The sequence below is a fragment of the Lynx canadensis genome, chromosome A1 (assembly GCF_007474595.2).
Source record: "Lynx canadensis isolate LIC74 chromosome A1, mLynCan4.pri.v2, whole genome shotgun sequence".
Taxonomy (NCBI): Eukaryota; Metazoa; Chordata; class Mammalia; order Carnivora; family Felidae; genus Lynx; species Lynx canadensis.
In genome coordinates this window covers 5,929,591-5,953,608 of record NC_044303.2, presented here as the reverse complement: position 1 = coordinate 5,953,608, position 24,018 = coordinate 5,929,591, and the positions used below count along the sequence as shown (strand labels likewise).

General features: G+C 40.5%; 1 protein-coding gene and 1 long non-coding RNA gene across 3 annotated transcripts in view; both read left to right on the top strand.

Moving 5' to 3' along the window:
* Positions 1-6,539: 6,539 nt before the first annotated feature.
* LOC115508974 (probable phospholipid-transporting ATPase DRS2) overlaps positions 6,540-24,018 on the top strand; it is a 34,754-nt gene continuing 17,275 nt past the window's right edge. Inside the window, exons 1-2 of the mRNA XM_032593739.1 lie at positions 6,540-6,675; positions 6,763-6,907. Of these exons, the coding sequence (XP_032449630.1) occupies positions 6,540-6,675; positions 6,763-6,907 (281 nt within the window). The remainder of the gene's footprint in view (positions 6,676-6,762; positions 6,908-24,018) is intronic.
* Positions 18,339-22,071, top strand: LOC116737997. Of its 2 annotated transcripts, XR_004343463.1 has the most exons (4): positions 18,339-18,841; positions 19,990-20,088; positions 21,157-21,202; positions 22,029-22,071. It is a non-coding gene; the product is annotated as an uncharacterized LOC116737997 (long non-coding RNA). The 2 variants fall into 2 exon arrangements; XR_004343462.1 differs by having other exon boundaries at positions 18,339-20,088.

Here is a 24,018-nt window from a genome sequence, read left to right as displayed (position 1 = left end):
CCAGCTCCTTTCTGGCAGATACTGGCAACCCGGAGTGAGGCAGAGGGAGAGCACACAGACAGCGTCCACCAGCTTCTGTATCTGCAGAGTACTTCATCAGGCCCCTTGTGTGCCAAACCAGTAGCTTGCCCTCAGGCTGAAGCTCCAGGACCAGCAGATGGGCCTTTTCCACAGAACGACCGGCCATGTGCTTCCGTGTGCTGCCTGTGACACGCCCTGAGAGTGGTGCTGGCCAAGAACCGGCTCTCTGATCATTACAGTCCCATCCCATGAGACCCAGGAATGCAACCCCCACTGGCCACCGGAGCCAGGAAGTCAAGCAGCATCCCCTGAGTGGCAGTCACAAAAACCGGGGCACCGATGTGCAAACTGGGGTACCAGCTGTGTGTGAAAGCTCCCCTCTGGGAAATATTGGTGCTCTGAGGGTGGCAGAGTACAAACACAGAACCCACCCTCCAAGGTCTCTGGAGAGGATGACTGAGTCTTTAGATATGTGTTTGATTAGAACCCAGCCACTCAGATCACACCTGTGAAGATTAGTTGGCCTGCTTCACAGAGAGCCTGGGCTCCTCAGTCTGTTGTCTCTCTGTTGTGACATTGGGGGTGCAAACTGGGTGTGAACTCTTTCTCCATTGGTTACGGTCCAGTGGGACCCATGAGCATAGCCCTCCAGCTGTAAAAATGAAGTCACCAGGCGGGGGTACAGGCTCCACTCTAGGAGATAGCAGAGGGCTGGAGTGAGGCAAAGGGGGAGAGCAAAGATTGTGCCCACGGGCCTCCGTATTTGGAGAGAATTTCAGCAGACCCCCAGATGTGCGTTAATGTAGATGTCAGCCCCGTAGGCCAGTGCGTTAACATGAGAAAATAAATCTCTTTAACAGAAAGCTTAGGCACTTTTTAGTTGGCCGCCTCTGTGCTCGGCCCTGGGGTGGGTGTTTGCACATGTGAGACCTTTTAAGAACAATTTTCTCAGTTCACCATAGCCTTGTGAGTCTCAGCGATGCAAGCCCTACTAGATGTTTTGGGGGCTCCTCTCTAAGGTGCAGGTAAAAGTCGAGGTGCCACATGTAGGGTTCAAACCCTTCATGCCTCAGGGAGAAGCTCAGGTTTTTTGAGTTCCCTCCTGATTGTGGGTTGCCATACCTAGAGTGGGGTTTATAGGAAGGTAGTGTCAGCCTTTCCTACCCACTCCGATGTGGGTTTTTTTTTCGTTCACTTTATGTGTAGGAGTTTGCTAAGCTAGTTTTTAGCCTCCCCCTCCCTACCGCTGGAAACTGTTCCATATGCAGCTGTAGATTCACTGTGTATTTTGGTTTCTCTAGAGACTCCTTCTTAAATAGGTTCTTAGCCACTTCTTCCAGCTGTGATAATCCTTTGATTTGGTTTTGTTCTTCACAAGTGCTTTTTAGGGTGTTTTTCTTTTAAGTAAGACAGGAAGACTAGAAAGAGCTAAAGTTAGGTATTTCCCTTCTCCCATGTTGATGAGGCTCTGGTAAAACACTTTTCCTTGAGGACAAGCCCTTGTTGAGGAGAACACAGTGTGCTGAGCATATTTTACAACGGTCCCTTTTCCCCTTCCCTTACTGGAAGCATGAGGGGACTTTTCTTTGATCTTCACCCTGAGAGTCTAGTGGTATTCCTTAAGGTCCCCTTCTAGGACTTTATCTCAAATCTGGGGCATGGTTAAGCCTTCTGCAATTAATCAATGACCCTCTACATGTTTCTGCCAGTTGCTGACTGCAGAGATAAATTCTGGTTTTCTGTATTCACCTATCTCTTTAGATTTGGGGCCGGCAATTTGCCCTGTGACCTCAATTCTCTGATGGATATAAGAAGAGTCATTGGTTTTCAGTTTAGTCATATGTTTTTTATTTTTCTCTTTATGAAGATGGGAGTCTTAATTTCCAAGCCTTTTTTTTTTTACATGTTACACTAGAACAGTTTTTAAAATAGATACTTTGAGAGTATTTTTCATAGGCCAACATGTAGTTTGTCAATAGACTTCTATTTCTTTCTTTCCTTTCTCTTTGAATTTTACTTTTCTTGCCTTTTTGCACTGAATGAAGCCTCCAGTACAATACTGTATGTGTGCGGTGAGGAAGGACAGTCTTGCATCATTACCAGTCTTAGGAAGAAAGCATTTGGTTTTCCACAATTAAGTCTGATATTTGCTGCATGTTTTTCATAGACATCCTTCATTAGGTTGAAGAACTTCCCCGATTTTCTTGGCTTGCTGAGAGTTTTGATCATTTGATGTTGAACTTTGTCAAATGCCTTTTCTGTATCTGTTGAGATTACCATAGGGTTTGTTTTCTTTCCCTTTAGTCTTTCGAGATGATAAATTGCATCATTTTATGTTCAAATGATGAATCAAACTTCCTTTCTTGGAATAAACCCCACTAGGTCATTATCAGTTTCCTAGGCTCGTCATAGGGAAAGTGCCACAAACTGGGTGACTTAGTTAGAACAACGGGAATCTATGGTCTCAGAATTCTCAAGTATAGAAGTGTAAGATCAAGGTCAGCAGGGCTACACTCCACTTGAAATACATAGGAGAAGGGTCATCCTTTGCCTCTTCCAGCTTCTCTTAGCTCCGGGTGTTCCCCGGTTTGCAGCAGCACGACTCCACTTGGTACCTCCATGTTCACGTGGCATTTTCCTGTCTCTTCACATTGTCTTCTCTTTATATGTGTGTCTGTCTCTGTGACCAAAGTTCCCCTTTTCATAAGGATACTAGTCATACTGGGTTACGGTCCACCCTATGACATTATCTCAATTTGGGTAACGCTGCAAGGACCTTATGCTGTGGTCTGAATGTTTGTGGCCCCCTCCCCCCAATCCATGTGTTGAAATCCTAAGCACCAATGGTGAGGGTGTTAGCAGGTAGAGCCTTTGGGAGGAGCTTAAGCATGAAGGATCCCTCACGAATGGGATCGATGCCTTATAAAAGAGGGCCCAGAGAGGTCCTTAGCCCCTGCCACTATGTGAGGACACAATGAGGATTCACGAACCAGGAAGGTGGCCCTCACCAAAACCACCATGCTGGCACCTTGAGGTCGGACTTCCCAGCCTTCAAAACCATGAGAAATAGGGGTGCCTGGGTGGCTCAGTCGGTTAAGCCTCTGACTTCAGCTCAGTTCACGATCTCACAGTCCGTGAGTTTGAGCCCCGCATCGGGCTCTGGGCTGATGGCCCAGAGCCTGAAGCCTGCTTCCGATTCTGTGTCTCCCTCTCTCTCTGCTCCTCCCCCGTTCATGCTCTGTCTCTCTCTGTCTCAAAAATAAATAAACGTTAAAAAAAAATTAAAAAAAAAAAAAAGAAAAACCGTGAGAAATAAATTTGTTTATGAGCTACCTGGTCTGTGGTATTTTGTTAGAGCAGCCTGAGCAGACTAAGACAACTTATTTCGAAATAAAGTCACATTCTGAGGTACTGGGGGTTAGGACATCAACGGATCATTTTTTGGTGTGAAGATGCAATTCAATGCATAAAAGTCATGATGTGTAATCATTTTGCATATTGGTAGATTTGATTTTTTGCTAAGGATTTTTATATTCATGCTTATAATGGATTTGAATTTGTACTATTTTTTTCTTGTAATGACTTTGGTTTTGGTGTCATAATGCAGTTTCATAAAATTTGGGGTTAACATTCCTTCCTCTTATTTTTCTCTGGCCACTTTTAAGATTTCCTCTTTGTCTTTATTTTTCTGTATTTTCACTATAAATCCAAGTGTAATATTCTTGACTTACTTTGTTTGAGATGTCTTGGTTTTCTTGCCTCTGTGAAAAAGTCATAGCCATCATCTGCCAACATACTGCTTTTGCCCTATTTCTCTCTCTCTCCCTCTCTTTGTATGTGTTTTTATCTGCTTTTACCTTGCAGCACTACTAATTCTGAACCATCTTAAACTGACAGTACTTGAGATCTCTTGGCCAACTCTGATGATGCCAATTTGGGTTATTCTGCTAGAAAGCTCCCTCCCTCCCATCTCTCTCTGTCTCTCTCTTTCTCTCTCTCCTTTGTCAGAATTATACCAAGGCCCTGTGGGAGTGGTTGAATGGATAATGGGACAACATTCTTTCAATTTCACCCTGACCCTGAGATGAGTTTCTGTGACTATGACGTTTTCTTAGAGTCTCTGTCTTGGGCATGACCCGAGCCTTGCCTTACATAACCCCTGTTTCCCCACTGTTAATTTTGGTGTTAATTGGCACATTTCTTCAGGAGGAAGGTGCTTTTTGAATTTTTTACTTAATTCTCTTGAATTTTGTTTTTGATGAAAATTTGGCTTGATAATAGCTACTCGCTTGAGTAGTGAATTTAAAAAGCCTTAAAAAAAAAAGTCACCATTTTAAGCTGTGTCAACAGAAAGTTCGGTCACAATAAGATGGCCTATGATTACCTAAAGCCTTGTTTTTGTATCCAGGTAAATCACTGCTTTCTACATCTTGTTTACCAGCTTTTCATTCATTTCTTGATGGGACATGTGGTCTCCTGCCTCAGTGATGACTTCTACGTGGGGCCCCAATAGTCCCTCTCTTTCCAAACTTCATAAACGATTTGCTGGTCTAATAATGATTTTTTTTCATTATTCTTAAAGTCCAGTGAACTTAACCAGGAAGTGTCTTGGAATTTGTGTTAGATTTTTCTTAGTTGTTTTGTTCTCATTAAAGAACGATCTATTCTACTACGACTTTCAATATTTTTGTTTCATGTTTTAAATTTCTTAAGGACAAGAAATATGCATACGTTAGATCCTTTGTCCCACATCTATAATTTTTCTCCAGTTCTTTATCATCTGTGCTCTTTTTCATTTCATTTTGCCTAGTTTTCATAGTCTGTGCAGGACATGCCTCTTTTCAGCTCTCTGTTATCTTAGTTGCTTCTAAGGTGGCTTTCCTTTTTCTTAAGATATTTCTCTTTCATTTCTCTTCTGAGCTCTTTCAGGTCACATTAAAAATTCTTCTGCAGTTTCATTATCACTTCAAAAAATAATTTAGTATTTCTATTTTTGACCTCTTGTTTCATAATGGCCATATTTAATTTCTTTTACAGGAAATGTATTTTCTGTGTGTTTTGTAACTTAATTCCTTTGATGTGCAAACAAGAATTTCCTTTGTCTTTTGTTCCTTAGGCTTTGTCATTTTTATGGGCAAAGGGCTGCATTACGTTTTCATAGATTCTATGTTGGCTCACTTTTTACTATTATACAATTTAATGGGGCCACTCTAAGAGACCAGTTATTTGCTGAAGAGACATGTTGGTGTGGTGAGAGGCACCTAGTGTGTGAGCCGGGACATTAAAGGCTCAGGCCTTTCAACTGGGGACACTTGGTCACCAGCACCCTTCTGTCAGGTAGCAGCAGGTCAACAGGCTCCCCCTTGAAGCCTGTTGATAGCCTTGAAGATCACACATGTCTAGTCAGGTGTTTAGAGCTTTATTTATTTTCATCAGCAGCCCCTTAGTAAACTGTAACTCACCTTTTGTTTCTTTACCCTCACACATGGATGCGTTGTTAGGGAAACGCTTGAAGAGAAATAGCTCTCTTACTAAACATACAGTGACGGTGAGAAAGTTCGTGACTCAAGGACTTGAATATCCCTATTAATCCTGCACTACAGGACCTTGGGCAAGTCTGAGGAAAACTGGGTACATGGACTCAGACATAAAAATGCTTCTTACTGTTGAGGGCACACTAGCCTCTATTTCTTGTCAGAAACAAATGAGACTTTCCTTGGCCCCTTGGTCAAAAATCTCACTTATTTTGGGGGTAGGAGATATCAAAATATATGTTACCTGGGTGAAGTTAATGGGGCCAGGAAGACTATTCAAGGCTATTTCAATAGAGGAGAGAGACTGAGCTCACCTTAGCTGAAACAAAGGTGGGGGAGTTTTAAAAAGCTGGGGTGGGGAAGGAGGAGGATTGTTGGCCACCTGTGTCTGCTAACTGGCTTTACCCAAAGAATAACTACATTTTCTCTTATCTTCATGACATATGAGAATTTTACACTTCGAGCAAGGCACCCCCTGAAGTTAGGTTCCTATCCTACCATGGAATGGAGAACTTCTTTGATGATTACATTTCAGGGATCTCCCAGGTCCTTGAGAAAAGCTTTCCCATGGATCTTAAAGCTGGCAAGGGGCTTTTCAGGACATTTCTATACATTTCAAAGGGAGTAGAATAACAACATACAATCACTTTTCCAAAGTAAATGCTTCACGTTAGTAAAAAGGAAAGGGAATTCAGGACTAGAGACAAGAAGGCATCTATTTCCAATTTAGTCAAGCTGGGGGGAATGTTAAGGCTATCTTGGTCAGGGGGCTGCCCTTTGGTCATGGAGCTACTGTTCTTCAGCCAACACACTCTCCCCTCCGCTTCCCCCAGCCCTATTCACCTTCTCCCCTCGCCCATTCTTTTTCTGAGGCCAGCTGCTGGGCCCTATCTCACTGCATCTTCCCCAGTCTCCTGCCCGGGCTAAGTGTCAGTGCCCACCCAGAGCCTCCAGGGCTGGGGAGGGAATGGGGATGTGGTAGCCATGAGGGAACCAGAACCGCCTCGCCAATGCAGGGTGACAGGGGAGGTCTTGGATGTCTGGTCCCTGGAGAAATGGATGGGACAGGTGAAGAACTGGAGGCTAGGAAAACAGTCTCCTCCTTGGGGACTCAACAGAGGTCCAATATGCAATGCACTTGATGCGTTCCCTGGAGCCTGATTTCAGTTGCACTTCTGGGTAATATTCCTTTGCCTTCTTGTTGTAGGACCTGTTGATTTCTCTTTAATCTGTCAGAAGGTGGAGGAAAAGATGGGCTGCCAACAGTCTCTTCAAGGATCAGACGTGTCCAAAGTCCGCACCATTTACCTCAATGAGCCCATTAGGAACAACTTCTGCAAAAACTCCATCAGGTGAGAAGTGTGTGGAGCTGGGAGGAGAGGAAGGAGGAGGATGTCATCCTCACCTGCAAAATACACTTGGTGTAGATACTTCAGGGTGTAACAGTTGTCTCAAACCCTGAAAAACTTTGAATTCTCAAGTTCACTACCAAGAATAGGCTGTGTCTTCATCTCACCCTCAAGGTTTCTGTTTCTGAATTGGCCTCTGCTCTCACTTGTTCCTCCTGTTAATAGCAGTACCATGCAGCCCACTGCCAATCGAGAGTGCCCTTTAGCAATACCTAGGAGGTAAAAGTGCTTTCCTTTCTTCCCCCCAAGGTTTTATTTAAATTCATGTTGGTTAACATATAGTGTAGTATTGGTTTCAGGAGTAGAATTTAGCGATTCATCACTTACATATAACACCCAGTGTTCATCCCAACAAGTGCCCTCCTTAATGCCCATCACCCATTTAGCCCGTCCCCCCCCCCACCCAACACCTCTCCAGCAACCCTCAGTTTGTTCTCTACAGTTAAGAGTCTCTTGTGGTTTGCCTCCCTCTTGTTTTCATCTTATTTTCTTTTTCCTACACTTCCCCTATGTTCATCTGTTTCGTTTCTTAAATTCCACATGTGAGTGAAGTCATGTCTTTCTCTGACTGACTTATTTCGCTTAGCATGATACATTCTAGCTCCATCCACATCTTGCAAATGGCAAGATTTCATTCTTTTTGATGGCTGAGTAACATTCCATTAAATACACATGTGCGCACATGCACACACACACACACACACACACACACACATCTTTATCCATTCATCAGTTGATGGACATTTGGGCTCTTTCCACAGTTTGGCTATTGTTGACAGCTATAACCATGGTGGTGCATGTGCCTCTTTGAATCACTACTCTTTGTATCCTTTGGATAAATACCTGGTAGTACAATTGCTGGGTCATAGGGTAGTTCTCTTTTTAACTTTTTCAGGAACCTCCATACTGTTCTCCAGAGTGGCTGCACCAGTTGGCATTCCCAAGGTAAATGCTTTGCAGTGGAACCTCACAGAGCTGCTGAGTTCTCCACCATTATCCTCCATTGGGGAATTTAGCATTAGGCTTTTTTTTTTAATTGAAGTATACTTAACATACGGTGTTATATTAGTTTTCAGGTGTATAATATAGTGATTCAGCAATTGTATACATTACTCAGTGCTCATCAGGGTAAGTGTGCTCTCAATCCCCTTTATTTCACCCATCCCCCCACTCATCTCCCTTCTGGCAACCACCAGTTATTCTGTATTTAAGTTTCTGGTTTTTTGTTTGCCTCTTTTTTCTTTATTGGTTTCTTATATTCACATATGACTGAAATAATATAGTATTTGTCTTTCTCTGGCTGACTTATTTCACTTAGCATTATACCCTCTAGGTCCTTCCATTTTGAAGGAGGTCCTTCCTTCTTTACCCGTTCATCTGTGGATGGACACTTGGGTTCCTTCTATATCTTGCCTATTGTAAATAATGCTGCAATAAACATAAGGGTGCATATAGATCTGTGAATTTGTGTTTTTGTTTTCTTTGGGTAGATACCCAGTAATGAATTACTAGATCATATGGTAAATATATTTTTAATTTTTCATGAAATCTCCATACTGTTTTCCATAGTGGCTGTACCAATCTGCATTCTCACCAACAGTGCATGAGGGTTCCTTTTCCTCCACATCCTTGTTACTGTGATTTTTCATTTTAGTCATTCTGACAGGTGTAAAGTGATATTTTATTGTGGTTTTAATTTGCATTCCCGTGATAATTAGTGATGTTGAGCATCTTTTCATCTGTCTGTTGGCCATCTATATGTCTTCCTTGGAAAAATGCCTATTCAGGTCCTCTGCCCATATTTAATCACACTAATTTGCGGGGGGGGGGGTTGAGGGGAATACGTTTATATTTGAATAAGTTTGTATACATAGGATGTTAACCCCTTACTGGATATGTCATTTGCAAATATCTTCTCCCACTCAGTAGGTTGCCTATTCATTTTGTTGATGGTTTCCTTCACTGTGCAAAAGCTTTTAATTTTGGTGTAGTCCAAATGGTTTAATTTCGCTTTTGTTTCCATTGCCAGAGAAGACATATCTAGAAAAATATTTCTACGTCCAATGCCAAATGGACATTTCTTTTAGGAGTTTTATGGTTTCAAGTCTTACATTTAGGTATTTAATCCATTTTGATTTTATTTTTGTGTATGATGTAAGAAATTGGTCCAGTTTCATTCTTTTGCATGTAGCTTTCCGGTTTCGCAGTACCATTTATTGAAGGGATTGTCTTTTACCCTTTTTATATTCTTGCCTCCCGTGTCATAGATTAAGTGACCAAATAGGTGTGTGTTTACCTCTGGGCTGCCTATTCTGTTCTATTGGCCTGAGTGTCTGTTTTTGTGCCAGTACCATAATGTTTGGATTACTACAGCTTTAGTACCATAATGTTTGGATTACTATAGCTTTGTAGTACATCCTGAAATCTGGGAGGGTGATACGTCTGGTTTTGTTCTTCCTTCTCAAGATTGCCTTAGCTATTTGGGGTCTTTTGTGATTTCATACAAATTTGAGGACTATTTGTTCTAATTCTGTGAAAATGTTGGTGTTTTTATAGGAATTACACTAAATGCATAGATTGCTTTGTGTAGTATGGACATTTTAACAATATTGACTCTTCTAATCCATGATCATGAAATATCTTGCCATTTGTGTCATCTTCAATTTCTTTCATCAATATTTTACAGTTTTCAAAGTACAAGTCTTTCACCTCCTTGGTTAAGTTTACTTTTAGATATTTTATTATTTTTGGTGCAATTGTAAATGAGATTTTTTTTCTTGATTTCTCTTCCTGCAGCTTTGTTATTAGTGTATAGAAACACAACAGATTTATGTATAGTAATTTTGTATCCTGAAACTTTACTAAATTATCATTACTCATAGTCATTTGGTGGAGTTTTAAGGGTTTTTCAAATATAGTGTCATCTGCAAATAGTGACAGTTTTACTTCTTCCTTACCAATTTGGATGCTTTTTATTTCTTTTTCTTGTCTGATTACTGTGGCTAGGACTTCCAGTGATCTGTTGAATAAAACTAGTGAGAGTGGACATCCTTTTCTTGTTTCTGATCTTAGAAGAAAAGCTCTTAGTTTTTCACCATTGAGTATAATTTTAGCTGTGGGTTTTTCATATAAGGCCTTTAATATGTTGAGGTATGTTTCTTCTAAACCTGTTTTATTGAGAGTTTTTATCAAAAATGGATGTTATATTTTGTCAATTGCTTTTTCTGCATCTATTGAGATAATATGATTTTTATCCTTTCTCTTGTTGATGTGATGTATCACATTGATTGATTTGTACATATCGAACCACCCTTACATCCCTGGAATAAATTTTACTTGATTGTGGTAAATCATTCTTCTAATGTATTGTTGGTTTTAGTTTGGTAATATTTTGTTGAGGATTTTTGAGTCTATTCATATCAGAGATATTGGCCTGTTGTTTTCTCTTTTTGGTAGTGTTTTTGTCTGGTTTTGGTATTAGGGTAATGCTGGCTTTATAGAATGAATTGGGAACTTTTCCTTCATCTTTTATTTTTTGGAATAGTTTGAGAAGAATATGTATTAACTCTTTTTTAAAAGTTTGGCAGAATTCATCTGTAAAGCTATCTGGTCCTGGACCTCTGTTTGTTTGGAGTTTTTGGTTACTAATTCAATTTCAATATTGGCAATCTGTGTGCTCGGATCTTCTATTTCTTCCTGATTCAGGTTTTGAAGATTGTATGTTTCTAGGAATTTCTTCTAGGTTGTCCAATTTTTGGCATATAATTTCTCCTAATATTCTCTTATAATCCTTTGTATTTCTGTGGTGTTGGTTTTTCTCCTTTCTTTTTCCTTTTTAAATTTTTTTAATGTTTATTCATGTTTTGAGAGAGAGAGGGACAGAGTGCAAATGGTGGAGGGGCAGAGAGAGAGGGGGGCACAGAATCTGAAGCAGGCTCTTGGCTGTGAGCTGTTAGCACAGAGCCCGATGTGGGTCTTGAACCCACGAACTGTGAGATCATGACCTGAGCCAAAGTTGGTCACTTAATGGACTGAGCCACCCAGGCACCCCTCTTCTCCTTCATTTCGGATTTTATTTGAGTCATTTTCTCTTTTTCTTGATGGGTCTGGTTATACTTTATCAACTTTATCTTTTTAAAGAACTAGCTCTTGATTTCATTTATCTTTATTATTTTAGTCTCATTTTATTCATTTCCACTCTAATCTTTATGTTTCCTTCTTTCTGCTAGCTCTGGACTTAGTTTGTTCTTCCTTTTCTAGCTCCTTTAGGTGTAAGGTTAGGTTGTTTGGAATTTTTTCTTATTTCTTGAGGTGGGCCTGAATCACTATAAACGTCCTGCTTAGAACAGGCTTTGCTGTGTCCCAAAGATTTTGGAAAATTGTGTTTTCAATTCATTTGTCTCCATGTATTTTTTGAGTTTTTCATTAGCAGCAATAAATGGTGTTGATGATGGGGACCCTGACATAATGTGACGAGAAGTCCACTTTACCTCTGTGTTCCATCCCAACAAATCACCTCACTCTGAGCAGGAGGAAAATGCCAGACAAGCCAAACTGAGGTAATCCTCACCGATCCATTGGTTGTTTAGGGGCATACTGTTTAGCCTCTATGGGTTTGTGTTTTTTCCAGCTCTTTTTTTTTTTTTTTTTTTTTGTAATTGATTTCTAGTTTCATACCATTTTGGTCAGAAAAGATGCTTGAGATTATTTGAGTGTTCCTAAATTTATTGAGACTTGTTTTGTGCCCTGGTATGTCATCTAGTCTAGAGAATGTTCTACATGTACTTGAAAATAGTGTGTATTCTGTTGTTTTGGATGGAATGTTTTGTTTATATCTGTTAGGTCCATCTAGTCTGATCTAGACACAGACACTGTTTCCTTGTTGATTTTCTGTCTGGACAATCTATTAATTGGTGTAAGTGGAGTATTAAAGTCCTCTTCTATTACTGTATTACTGTCCGTTTCTTCCTTTATTACTGCTAATGTTTGCTTTTTGTGTTTAGGTGCTCCTATGTTGGGTTCATAGATATTTACAGTTGTTATATTCTCTTGGTGGATTAATCCCTTTATCATTATGCAGTGTCCTTATTTGTCTCTTGCAATAGTCTTTGTTTTAAAGTCTATTTAGTCTGATTTAAGTATTGCCACCCCAGCTTTTTTTTTTTTTTTTTTGGCTTCCATTTGCATGGTATATGTTTTTCCATCCTTTCATTTTCCGTGTGTATGTGCCTCTAGGTCTGAAGTGAGTTTCTTGTAGGGAAGCTTATAAATGAGTCTTGCTTGTTTTTATTTATTCAGCTACCCTATGTATTTTGATTTGAGCATTTAGTACATTCACATTTAATTATTGATAGATATTTACTTATTGACATGTTGTTGTTTCTGGTTGGTGTCGTAGTTGTTCTCTGTTCCTTTATTCTTTTCTTGCTCTCTTTCCTTGTGGTTTGATGGCTTTCCTTAGTGTTATACTTGGATTTCCTTCTCTTTATTTGTTGTGTATCTGTTGTAGGTTTTTGATCTGTGGTCACCACTAGGATCAGATATATGACATCTTATGTATGTTGTAGTCTATGTTCATAGTTACTTAAGTTCAAACACATTCTAAAAGCACTAAATTTGGGGGTGCCTGGGTGGCTCAGTTGGTTAGGCATCTGACTTCAATTAAGGTCATGATCTCACAGCTTGTGGGTTTGAGCCCCACGTTGGGCTCTGTGCTGACAGCTCAGAGCCTGGATCCTGCTTTAGATTCTGTATCTCTCTCTCTCGCTCTCTCTCTCTCTCGGCCCCTCCCCTGCTTGAGCTTTGTCTCTGTCTTTGTCTCCCTCTCAAAAATAAACAAACATTAAAATTAAAAACAAAATAAAAGCATTTTTTGGTATTTTTATATTTGTACATTTTATATTTTTATATTTGTACATTTTTACACCCCTTTATGTTTTATGTATATAATGTCATATTTGACATCATTTTATTTTGTATATCTCTTAACCAGTTTTCTGTAGATAACTGATTTTACTGCCTTTGTCTTTTGGCTGTCATACTCATGTATAAGTGAGTTATCTACCACCTTTACTATATGTTTGCTTTTATCTGTGAAAATTTTTCCTCTTATAATTTTCTTCTTATTATGACCTTTTCTTTCCATTTAAAGAATTTCCTTAAACATTTCTTGTAAGGTTGGTTTAGTGGTGATGAACTCCTTCAACTTTTGTTTGTCTGGGAAATTCCTTATCTCTTTTTCTATTCTGAATGGTAAACTTGTTGGATAGAATATTCTTAGTTGTAGGTTTTTTTTTTTTTTCTTTTGGTACTTTGAATCTATCATGCTACCCTTTGGCCTGTAGTTTCTGCTGAAAAAAAATCACATGATAGATTTATGGGGTTTTCTTCTTATGTAACTCTCTGCTTGCCTCTTGCTTTTTAAAAAATTCTCTTTATCATTACTTTTTTGCCATTTTAATTATTATATGTCTTGGTATGGACGTCCTTGGGTTCATCTGGTTAGGGACTCTCTCTGCATTCTGTATCTGGGTGTCTGTTTCCTTCCCTAGATTAGAGAAGTTTTCAGCTATTATTTCTTCAAATAAGTTTTTTGCCCCCTTCTTTATCTCTTCTTTTTCTGAAATCTGTATATTTGAATGTTATTGATGATGTCGCAGAGTTCCCTTAACCTAGTTCCATTTTTTATTATTGGTTTTTCTTTTTGCTGTTCAGCTGGGTTGATTTCCATTACCCTATCTTCCTGATCACTAATCTGTTCTTCTGCATCCTCTAATCTGCTTGTGGTTTCCTCTACTGTATTTTTAATTTCTGTTACTGAATTCTTCAGCTTTCACTGGTTTTTCACATTTTCTGTCTCTTTTTTTGAAGTTCTCACTGAGTTCATCCACTCTTCTCTCAAGTTCTCTGAGTATCTTTAGGACCATTACTTTGATTTTTTTATCAAGCATATTATTTTTGTTTCATTTTGGTCTTTTCCTATGATTTTGTCTTGTTCTTTCATTTGTGACATATTCTTCTGTCTCCTGATTTTGTGACTCTGTGTCTATTTCTATGTATTAGGCACGTTGGCTACATCTCCTGGACTTGAATGTAGCGGTCTTTAATAGGAGTGGTGCCTATAGTGCAATCTCCGTTGGTCCCCAGAACAACATCCTCCAGGGGTGTCTCCCGTGTGGGCTGTCTTGCACCCTCCGCTTACAGCTGGGCCTCAGTTATTCTTAGTTCAGACAGCTGCAATGACCCATTTTTTCTTCTGTTGGTGCACTGGACGGGGTTTGCTCCCTGCACTGTGGAGAGGCATGTCTGTGGCTACTGTGGGCTTGTTGGTGGGCAGGGCCAGCAGTCAGCCAACCTGTCTGCAGTTAGCCTTTCTGCCGTAGCTGCACATGCACCCTAGGGCAGGGCTTGCTTTCTGCAGAGGCAGCCAAGACGCCTGGCTGCAGAAACTGTGGGCATGTTGTTATGTGGGGTTATGTCTCCCTCTCTTCAGGGCAGGAGTCCCTTTGGAGCGGTGCTGGTCCCTGTGGGAGCTGCTCACAGGGTCTGTTGGGCAGCAGCTGCTTTGCTGGGATGCCTGTTGAAGGATCAGGCAGGCCGGATGGGGAGGGTCCACAGGGGAATGCTGGGCTGGGGCACCTGATCTAGAAAGGTGGATGAAGAGTGTTGCTGGCTCCCACAAGCATCTGGCTATCTAGCCTGGGGGAAGGAAAGAGAAATGGCTTCTGCCAGCACTCTTGTTCCTGGAAAAATCTCATGCAGATTCCTGCCCCTCCAGGCACATGTTTTAAGATTAGTCAGTAAATCTTCATGTATACCCCATGTGCTTTTCAAACTGCTGCTTCTGTATTGGGCCTTGGGCTGGATTGTTTAGTATGCTGGCCCTTTAAGGGCAGGGACTCAGCTTTCCCTTGCTCTCTGGCTCTCCCACAGTTAAGCCTGATGAATTTTAAAGTTTTTGGATTGAAGCCCCATTGGCCTTCAAGCCAGATTTTATGGGGACTCATCAGTGTGGGTCCCCAGGGCTGGGGGTGCCCTGTGTGGGGTCACATCCTTTTGCTTTTTGGAACTTGTGCTGTCTCTCCCATTTGCGGTTAGTTGTGCTGGGGATTTGGTTCCCAAATGCAGCTCTGCCTTTCCTGCCCTTTTTGGTGTGGCCTCTTCTGTGTGATGGAGCTGTTATCTCTGTGTGTTTGTGGGACAAGGTGAATTCAGGTTTCTCCTATTCTGCCATCTTCCCCAAACTCCTGGTCTTTCCGGTTATTTTTAAAAGTTTATTTATTTATTTTGAGAGAGAGAGAGAAAGCAGGGCGGGGGGAGAGAGAGAGAGAATGCAAGCAGAGGAGAGGCAGAGAGAGAGAGAGAGAGAGAGAGAGGGAAAGAGAGAATTTCAAGCAGGCTCCACACTGTCAGTGCAGAGCATTACGCCGGGCTTGATCTCAGGAACTGTGAGATCATGACCTGAGCTGAAATCAAGAGTCAGAGGCTTAACTGACTGAGCTACCCAGGCGCCCCTTTCTGATGTTTAAATGTAGTAGATTCATTAGAAAAAAAGAAACACACCCGCGATGGTTTTCTTTGTCCGTGACGTGGCCTAGGCATTTGGGGGTAGATGGATTTAAGATAACTTTTAATGATAAAGCTCCTGGGAGGGAGAGAAGGGAGAAACATTGCTGGCTCTTGTTATCCTTGAACTATAAGACAGATGCTGATTAGGAGTTCTGTTATAAGAATTACAGGCCATTAGAAAATGTGGAATACCTCCTGCTTGTCTATTGTATTCGTAGTTCTTAGTTCCTGAGATGGAGAAAATTCTTGCTTTGTCCTGACATTGTTTTCAGGTAACAATGAGTGTTCAAAAACGACAAAAAAATCTTCAGAAAAGAGTCAGTGTTTTATAATAATATTTTATCCATTTCTGGGTTTTCCTTTGGTGTTTTTAGAGTTCAGAGTGTGAACTGACAGTGGTAATTTTCTTTTTGCCTACAGCACAGCCAAGTACAGCATATGGTCATTCCTCCCTCGATATCTGTATCTGCAGTTTAGCAAAGCTGCTAATGCTTTCTTCCTGTTCATTACTATATTGCAGGTAATATTCCTGAACACATTACTGGATTATGCTTTTTTTAAAAAAGAAAAATGTAAAAAGCGCATTTAGCTGAAATAAAAATTGAACGTACAGAATAAATTGAAACACGGCAAGAAGAGAACTCTCTTCTTACAATATTTAAGTTACTCAGTAAGACATTGGAATTCTCATTTGGGGGATGAAAAATTCTCATTTGGGGGATGTTGATGCCCAGTAGATGAATTGGCCCACAGTTCTTCCTGATTTAGATCATTAATGAGATATTATTGGACTAACTTTTATAATGTATGCCACCTCCATGAGAGGATAATTTTATTGTATTAAAAGAAAGAGTTTAAAGAAAGTCCAAATGCTAGTTTGAAATAGCTAATTTTCTTTTCTCTTCTTTTTTTAATATTTCAGTAAGAACACTTAATGTGAGATCTACCCCCTTAACAATTTTAAGTGTATGATATACCAGTGTTAACCATAGACATCTGTTGTACAGCAGATTTCTAGGACTTCTTAATCTTGCATAACTTAGACTTTATGCTCATTGAATAACAACTCCTTATCTCTCCCTCTCTCTAGACGCTGACACCACCATTTTACTCTGACTCCATGAATCTGACTACATTAGATATCTCACATAAGTGGATTCATGCAGTATTTGTCTGTCTATAGCTTACCTCATTATAATGCCTTCAAGATTCATCCACGTTGTTACATGTGGCAGAACTTCCTTCTTTTCATAATTTTTTTTAACATTTATTTATTATTGAGAGACAGAAAGACACAGAGCGTGAGCAGGGGAGGGGCAGAGAAAGAGGGAGACACAGAATTCGAAGCAGGCTCCAGGCTCCGAGCTGTTAGCACAGAGCCCAATGCGGGGCTTGAACTCACAAACCGTGAGATCATGACCTGAGCCGAAGTAACTGAGCCACCCAGGTGTCCCAGAATTTCCTTCTTTTTAAAATCTGAATAATATTCCATTGTATAGATGCCACATTTTCTTTATCCACTCATCCATCGACAAGACATTGAGGTTGTTCCCATATCTTGTCTATTGTGAATAATTCTGAGCTGAATGTGGGAGTGCTGCTATCTCTCCAAGATCCTGGTTTCAACTTTTGGATAAATACCCAGAAGTGGGATGGCTGAAGCATATGGTAGTTCTATTTTAATTTCTTTGAAAAAGTTCCATATTATTTTCTGTAACAGCAGCACCATTTTATATTCCCAACAGAAGTATACAAGGATTCCAATTTTTTCACGTCCTCACCAACACTTGTTATTTTCTGTGTTTAATTAATAGCCATCCTAACATGTGTGAGGTGATACCTCATTGTGGTTGTGAATTTCATTTGCCTGGTGACTAGTGACATTGAGCACCTTTTCATGTACCTCTTGGCCATTTGTATGTTGTCTTTGGAGAAATGTCTATTCAAGTCTTTTGCCCATTGTGATTGGATTATTATTATTATTTTTTTTTCCTGTTGATTTGGAGTTCCTTCTATATCCTTACCAGATGGAGGGTTTTCAAATATTTTCTCCTATTTTGTAGTCTGCCTTTGCATTTTTTTGATGGTTCCCCTTGTTGTGCAGAAGAATTTTAGTTTGATGTAGTCCCACTTGTCTGTTTTTGCTTTTGTTGCCTGTGCTTTTGGCGTCATATCCAAGAAATCTTTGCCAAGACCAACATCTGGAAGCTTTCCCTCTGTGTTTTCTTTTAGGAATGACATCTTTTCAAAACACTTAAATTCAAGACCTTCCATAATCTGGTTTATTCCTGTTTCTTCAACCTTGTTTTTGTCATGAACCCTACAACCCAACACAATCTGAGAGGCAAGTCTCCTCACAATTCTTCAGTTTCCTTCCTCTCTTTAGACCTTGGTTCATTCTATTCTCTAACCCAGAAGGCACTCATCTGGCTATCCCCCACCCATTCTCTTAAAGGCATAACTCAAAACCATCCTCCTCCAAACTCCGCTAAATGCCATGTGCCATGCTAATTTCTCCCTTCCTTATCTTCTGTAGCAGTAATCTGTGCTATGCATTATAATTGGTTTTATTTCTCCTGGCAAACTGCAAATTCCTTGAGAATAGAAACAGTGCCTTCAAGGGGCACCTGGGTGGCTAGTAGGTTAGCTGTCCCACTTCAGCTCAGATCATGATCTCACAGTTGGTAAGTTTGAGCCCTGCATTTGGCTCTGTGCTGACGGCTCAGAGCCTGGAGCCTGCTTCAGATTCTGTGTCTTCCTCTCTCTCTGCCCCTCCCCCACTCATGCTTTGTCTCTGTCTCTCAAAAATAAATAAAAACGTGGAAAGAAAGAAAAAAAGAAAAGAAAAGAAACAGTGCCTTCAAAACGGCCAAGCTTTGAGATAAGAATTTAATGAATCTGTTGAATTGACCTTAAACAGAAGATTGGCATTAGCAAAAATTTATAGAGATCACATAGTGTGTACCAAAACCTGGGCATGAAATTAGTAATTCAAGAATGAATTGTCAGATGTAGTTCTCCCTTTGGAGAGCGGGTAGTCCTAACATACAAGTGCTTTAAGAAATATTTATAAAGTGCTAGGGGACCACAGCCTACTCTGGGCTTGAGGGCGAGTGGTTCAGGAAAAGGTACTGAAAAAGAAGACATTTGAGCCAAAGACTAGAGAATGAGGAGCTTAACAGTAAGTAGAGGTCAGTGGAAGAAGAGAAGACCTTTGGGGCGCAGAAGACCGTGTGAGCAAAGGCACAGCAACCGGAAACACTGGTCGCCTTTTGTGAGAACCGGGGACCCAGTGGGGGAGGGAAAGAGGTAGGCTTTTCTCCAAGAAGGTCTTATATGTTTTGCATTGTGAAAATTTAAAGTGTTAAAATTTTCTCTAGCATGTGAAATGTTCTGGAAATGGTAAAAATTTTGTCTGGAGTGTAGAGAAGAAGCTAAAGATGTTGGCCGAGGCCAGGTAATGAGAAGCTTCGTGAGCTACATTCAGAAGCTTGGACTGTAGTGAGAAGGCAGTGACAGTCAGGAGCTACAGTGAAGTGACCAGCTCCGGCGAGGCTTTAACTGAGGAAAAGAGAGAGGGGGGCCTGGGAGCAACACGACGGGCTTGGGGTGCACTGCAGAGAGATGGAGAAGTCAGGCAGAGGCAAGTTATTTGGAAGGCAGGTTTCATTGATAGCCTCAGCGATCCTAGAACCTCTCCCTTTCTTCCTCTGTGTCTGACTGCTTTTAAAGTAACCACAAGAATTATTGAGCACTTCAGAATAGATACTCTTTGGCTGCACAAAGAAATAACAAGCAGGAAATAAGGCAGCATAGAGAGTATCCACTCTCTAGACCCAAGTCTAGAAATACAGGCCTGAGAGCTGTTCTAAATCTGTAAAGGATCTCCTTTACAACCTCATCTACCCTTGCGTCCATCAGAAAACTGCCAGTCTGCTTGTCACTTTATTTCTCCTAGCTTTAAACAGTGGGGCATAGCCCCAGAGCCCTCTCCACAGGTAATTTGTACCCAAGCAACGTTATTCTCCCAGGCCTCCAAAAAATTTCTCTTCCGCCTCAAAAAGAAGCAAGATTCGGTTACGATAACTGACCTTCTGGCTTTAACTGTTTGGAAAGGATGCTATCTTAGACAATTAAGTTTTGAAAGCTTCAAATACAGTCAGCTTCAGAATACAGTCGAAGCCTCTGAATTCAAAACGTGATAACAGTATTCTCTTGGGAAGGTGACATATGACTGAAGCGTTAAGTAGGCGCACTGGTGGCTTTCCCATAATGTAATGTTTCACACCATGCTCGAGGGATGGTTTCGATGTGCTAAGAGTCTCTTTCCCCTTTTTATTTAACACCGTGTGTTGTTTTCATGTCCTGGGTATGCCACGAGTAGCCTGGCTTTTAGTGTTAAGCAAAATACAAGAAAAATTTATCATAGAATTCATAGTGTAACTCTGTTTTTGCAGCAAATTCCAGATGTGTCTCCAACAGGAAAATATACAACTCTCTTGCCTTTGATGATTATACTTACCATTTCAGGCATCAAAGAGATTGTAGAAGATTATGTAAGTTTACTGTTAGTGAAATGTTCCCAAACTATTGCCTTGAGTACATGAAGTGTATTTCTTGCTCTTTTTCCTAGCTGCGTGTTTTGCAACTGGTATAATTCTTTAAACCTGTAGTTGATGTGAAATGTGAATTAAACTCTAAGGTTTCAAATTTTAAAGTGTGTGTGTGTGTGTGTGTGTGTGTTTGAGAAACCAGCAGGACTTAATAGTGGCCATAAGAACTATGATAGTATCTTTGGGGATATAATGCAACCAGAGGTGAAGATCCTAAGAGGTCAGGAATTGTGCAGTGACTTCGTTTCTCCTTTAACCTTGTCAGAGCTATAATTTCACGAGAGCCTGCAAGTTTTAGCTGTGAAGGAAAAGAAGAGAGACATTTAAGATTGCTTTCTGTTTGCTCTGACCCTACCTCATAAAGACAGCTGGGCCACTCCAGTAGAGGCCCCTTCCTCCTCACTCACAATCCTCATGCTCATTTTCCAAAATTGCTAACTATTTGTTATTCATATTCTTGTGCCGAATTCCTTCATATCTTATTAAGATAGGAAAATCTGTTTGGTTGCTGGTCTTTTGATTGGTTTATAATATGAAAGAATTTCTCAAACTTGATTTAAACCTTGGGCTAAATTGGAGCGAAATCCACGATTGCTACTTATGTGTTTAACTATAAATATAGTCATTGAAAGCAACCTATAATGTGCTAACATTTTCAGTAGCATTCATTATGTAGGAGGCCCTGTAAAATGTGTGTGCATGTGCGTGCATGTGCGTGCGTGTGTGTTTGCATGTGTTCACTTAAATGGAGCCACGGACAGGTTAGTGACCTGCGAAGCCTGCATTAGTAAGAGGCAGAGCCGGGATGTTAACCAAGGCAAGCCTCTCCCGAGGCCACACTTAGCCCCTCCCTTAGATGACCTCTCATTTAGGAGAGTCAGATAAGGGCAAAACAAAGAAGAGACTGACAGGTTTGCTGCCTCTGTTCTTTCTTAAACCTACTGTGACTTGTATTATAATGTGAATTATTCACTCTGAACTTCCAATGTAATGGATTTTTTTCTGTAACAGAAACGACATATGGCAGACAGATTAATCAACACAAAGAACACAATAGGTAAGATATTAGACTGAGCTTTTATCTCTTCTCACTGTAAGAAAATACCCAAATTGACCAAATAGATACACATACTGTGTTTCATAACGTTCTATTATTTAAAGGAATACAGACACAAAAAACCAACAACCAGAAGGAAACTGTTGCCATATGTAAGAATCATCAATTATGTTAATTAGGATAAAAGAAAAGAAAAGAGATGGGAAGTTGGAATATTTGGGATATGAGCAATTCTTATGTCAATAGAAAAGATCTGGAAGGGCATCTGGGTGGCTCAGTCGGTTAAATGTCTGACTTCCACTCAGGTCATGATCTCATGGTTTAGGAGTTTGAGCCCTGCGTTGGGCTGTGTGCTAACAGCTCAGAGCCTGGAGCCTGCTTCAGATTCTGTGTCTCCCTCTCTCTCTCCCTCTCAAAAATAAACATTAGAAGAAAAAAAAAGATCTGGGTGTTACATAGTCTCTCCCAGTCCTAGTTTTGATATGTGCTATCTTGATAATTGATTAGAAATATAGGTTATTTTTTGGGCTAGCAGCCAGTATTTTAGCATGTAGCAGCGAACTGTTCAGGAGTGGAAGTAACTTAACGTAGCTTCTACCTGTCATCTGTCTATACTTATGTTACATTATATTATACATATTGCTCTATTTTGATGCAGTGTGTGTGAACACAGTTTACATATTTTTCCACTTTATGTCAAGGTTAAATTAATAAAGACAGTACCTTGTAAAGAAACACATTTAGATTTTTGGAAAAGTATCTTTTATTATTTTGGACTTTACCTAATACAATTGTTACAGTTAATATATAGCTATATGTTTTTCAGTGTTCAGAGAGAATGAATGGAAAGTGATTATGTGGAAAGAGGTAAGAACGTATTTGAACTTTTAACTTAGTAAGAAGCGCCTACCATATATATTTATTTATTATTATTATTTTTTATGTTTTATTTATTTTTGAAGGAGAGAGAGACAGAGCATCAGTGAGGGAGGGGCAGAGAGAGAGGGAGACACAGAATCCGAAGCAGGCTCCAGGCTCCGAGCTGTCAGCCCAGAGCTCAACGTGGGGCTTGAACTCATGGACCGTGAGATCATGACCTGAGCCGAAGTCGGACACTTAACTGACTGAGCCACACAGGCATTCCTGGCGCCTACCATATTTAAAGTTACAGATTTTTATCTATGAAACATGATGAAGGAAGTAGAGGATCAAAGAGAATTAAGTACATTTTGCTCAAGGTCACACAGCCCACAAGTGGTGAAACTAGGATTTGTATTGAAGTCTAAGTGGTTGCAAGTCTACGTGCTTCCTAATGTGCCTCTGGGTTACTTCTGTGTCATTTCCTGGAATATCTAAAGATGATGCTTCACAGACTGTTGCTCAGGGTAGAAGGCAGCCTTTGTATGGAGACTACCACAGGGGATGTTTCCGTGAATATATTTTCCTTGGGATATAAATAAAAGGCATACTGGGGCTAGATACCGACTCTGTCCTCATCAATAATTAATTGCTGAGGCGCCTGGGTGGCTCAGTTGGTTAAGCATCCGACTCTTGATTTCACTCAGGTCATGATCTCATGGCTCGTGAGATCCAGCCCCAGGTCAGGCTCTGTGCTGACAGTGAGGTGCCTGCTTGAGATTCTGTCTTTCCCTCTCTCTCTCTCTCTCTCTCTGCCCCTCCCTGGCTTGCACCTGTGCGTGCTGTCTCTCTCTCTCTCTCCCAAAATAAATAAACATAAAAATAATAGGAATTAATTGCTGACCAGTGTAAAATTCCTTTGAAGGCTAATTATAAGAATGTTTTGATTTCTCGGTATCAGTATTTCTTTCCCTAAGAGAGATAAAACAGTCATGATTGCATTTTGCTCCTCTCATTGAGACGAAGAGAACAAAGCCACTGACAGATCCACTCCATTCCTGATGGCAGAATGTCAGGGGAGAATGACAAGAGGAGACGAGTGAGGCTCCAGCGGGTGGGCGGGGTGCTTCTCTCAGAGCAGAGGCGACTGCATGATTGACTTTTAATTTACCCCCAGTGCCTTCCACTGGAAAAGCAAGTCAAATAGCTAGAGCCAAGGGCCAGGAATTGTTATCTCTCTGACTCCTTTTTTACCTGTACAATCAAATGGAGCACTCTAAATATCGGGCTTACAAAAGGAAAAGGGAGTTGATTTGGAGGTACTGTGGGCAAAACAGAAAGAGAGCTTGTAAGACATGACCACCCTTAGGGGAATTACTGCCTGCTGTCAGTTCCATGAGTGCATCATTTTTGGGGTCACTGTTGTTCCAGGGGGGGCGGAAATCTAATTACAAAGTTTCAACTTGTCTCAGTCTAGCCAATGTTAGATCTTATTGTAAATTAGTCATTTATGTAAGTTACAAATTTATTGTTCACTGCATTGTGAATTTTTATGTAAGTTGTGAATGTTTATTTGTCAATCTGTTTTTCTCCCCTGCTGTTGCACGTGTTCTCTGCATTTGTAGACACATGCAACTTTTAAGGTTCTCTCTTCACTTTGATATGGAAGTATTTAATTAACCTTTGCCCAATTAATGAAGGTGGACACGATCTGTGTGATCATGCCATAAAAAGGAAAATCGTCTCCTTTTCTCTTCCTCTTCAGAAATTACTATTATTTTTTCCAACATAGTTCTAGAAATTGGTTTATGAGAGAATTTTGCCCTCTGCCCCTCTGCTTTTCTAGCTGCCCAGGAAGGGCCTGCCACTTTTAAGACTAATGTCCTCAATACTTAGCACCGTGGAAATAAATGCTCAAGGGGTTTGTCAAAGAAAAAGTACACAAGAAGAAAGCATCA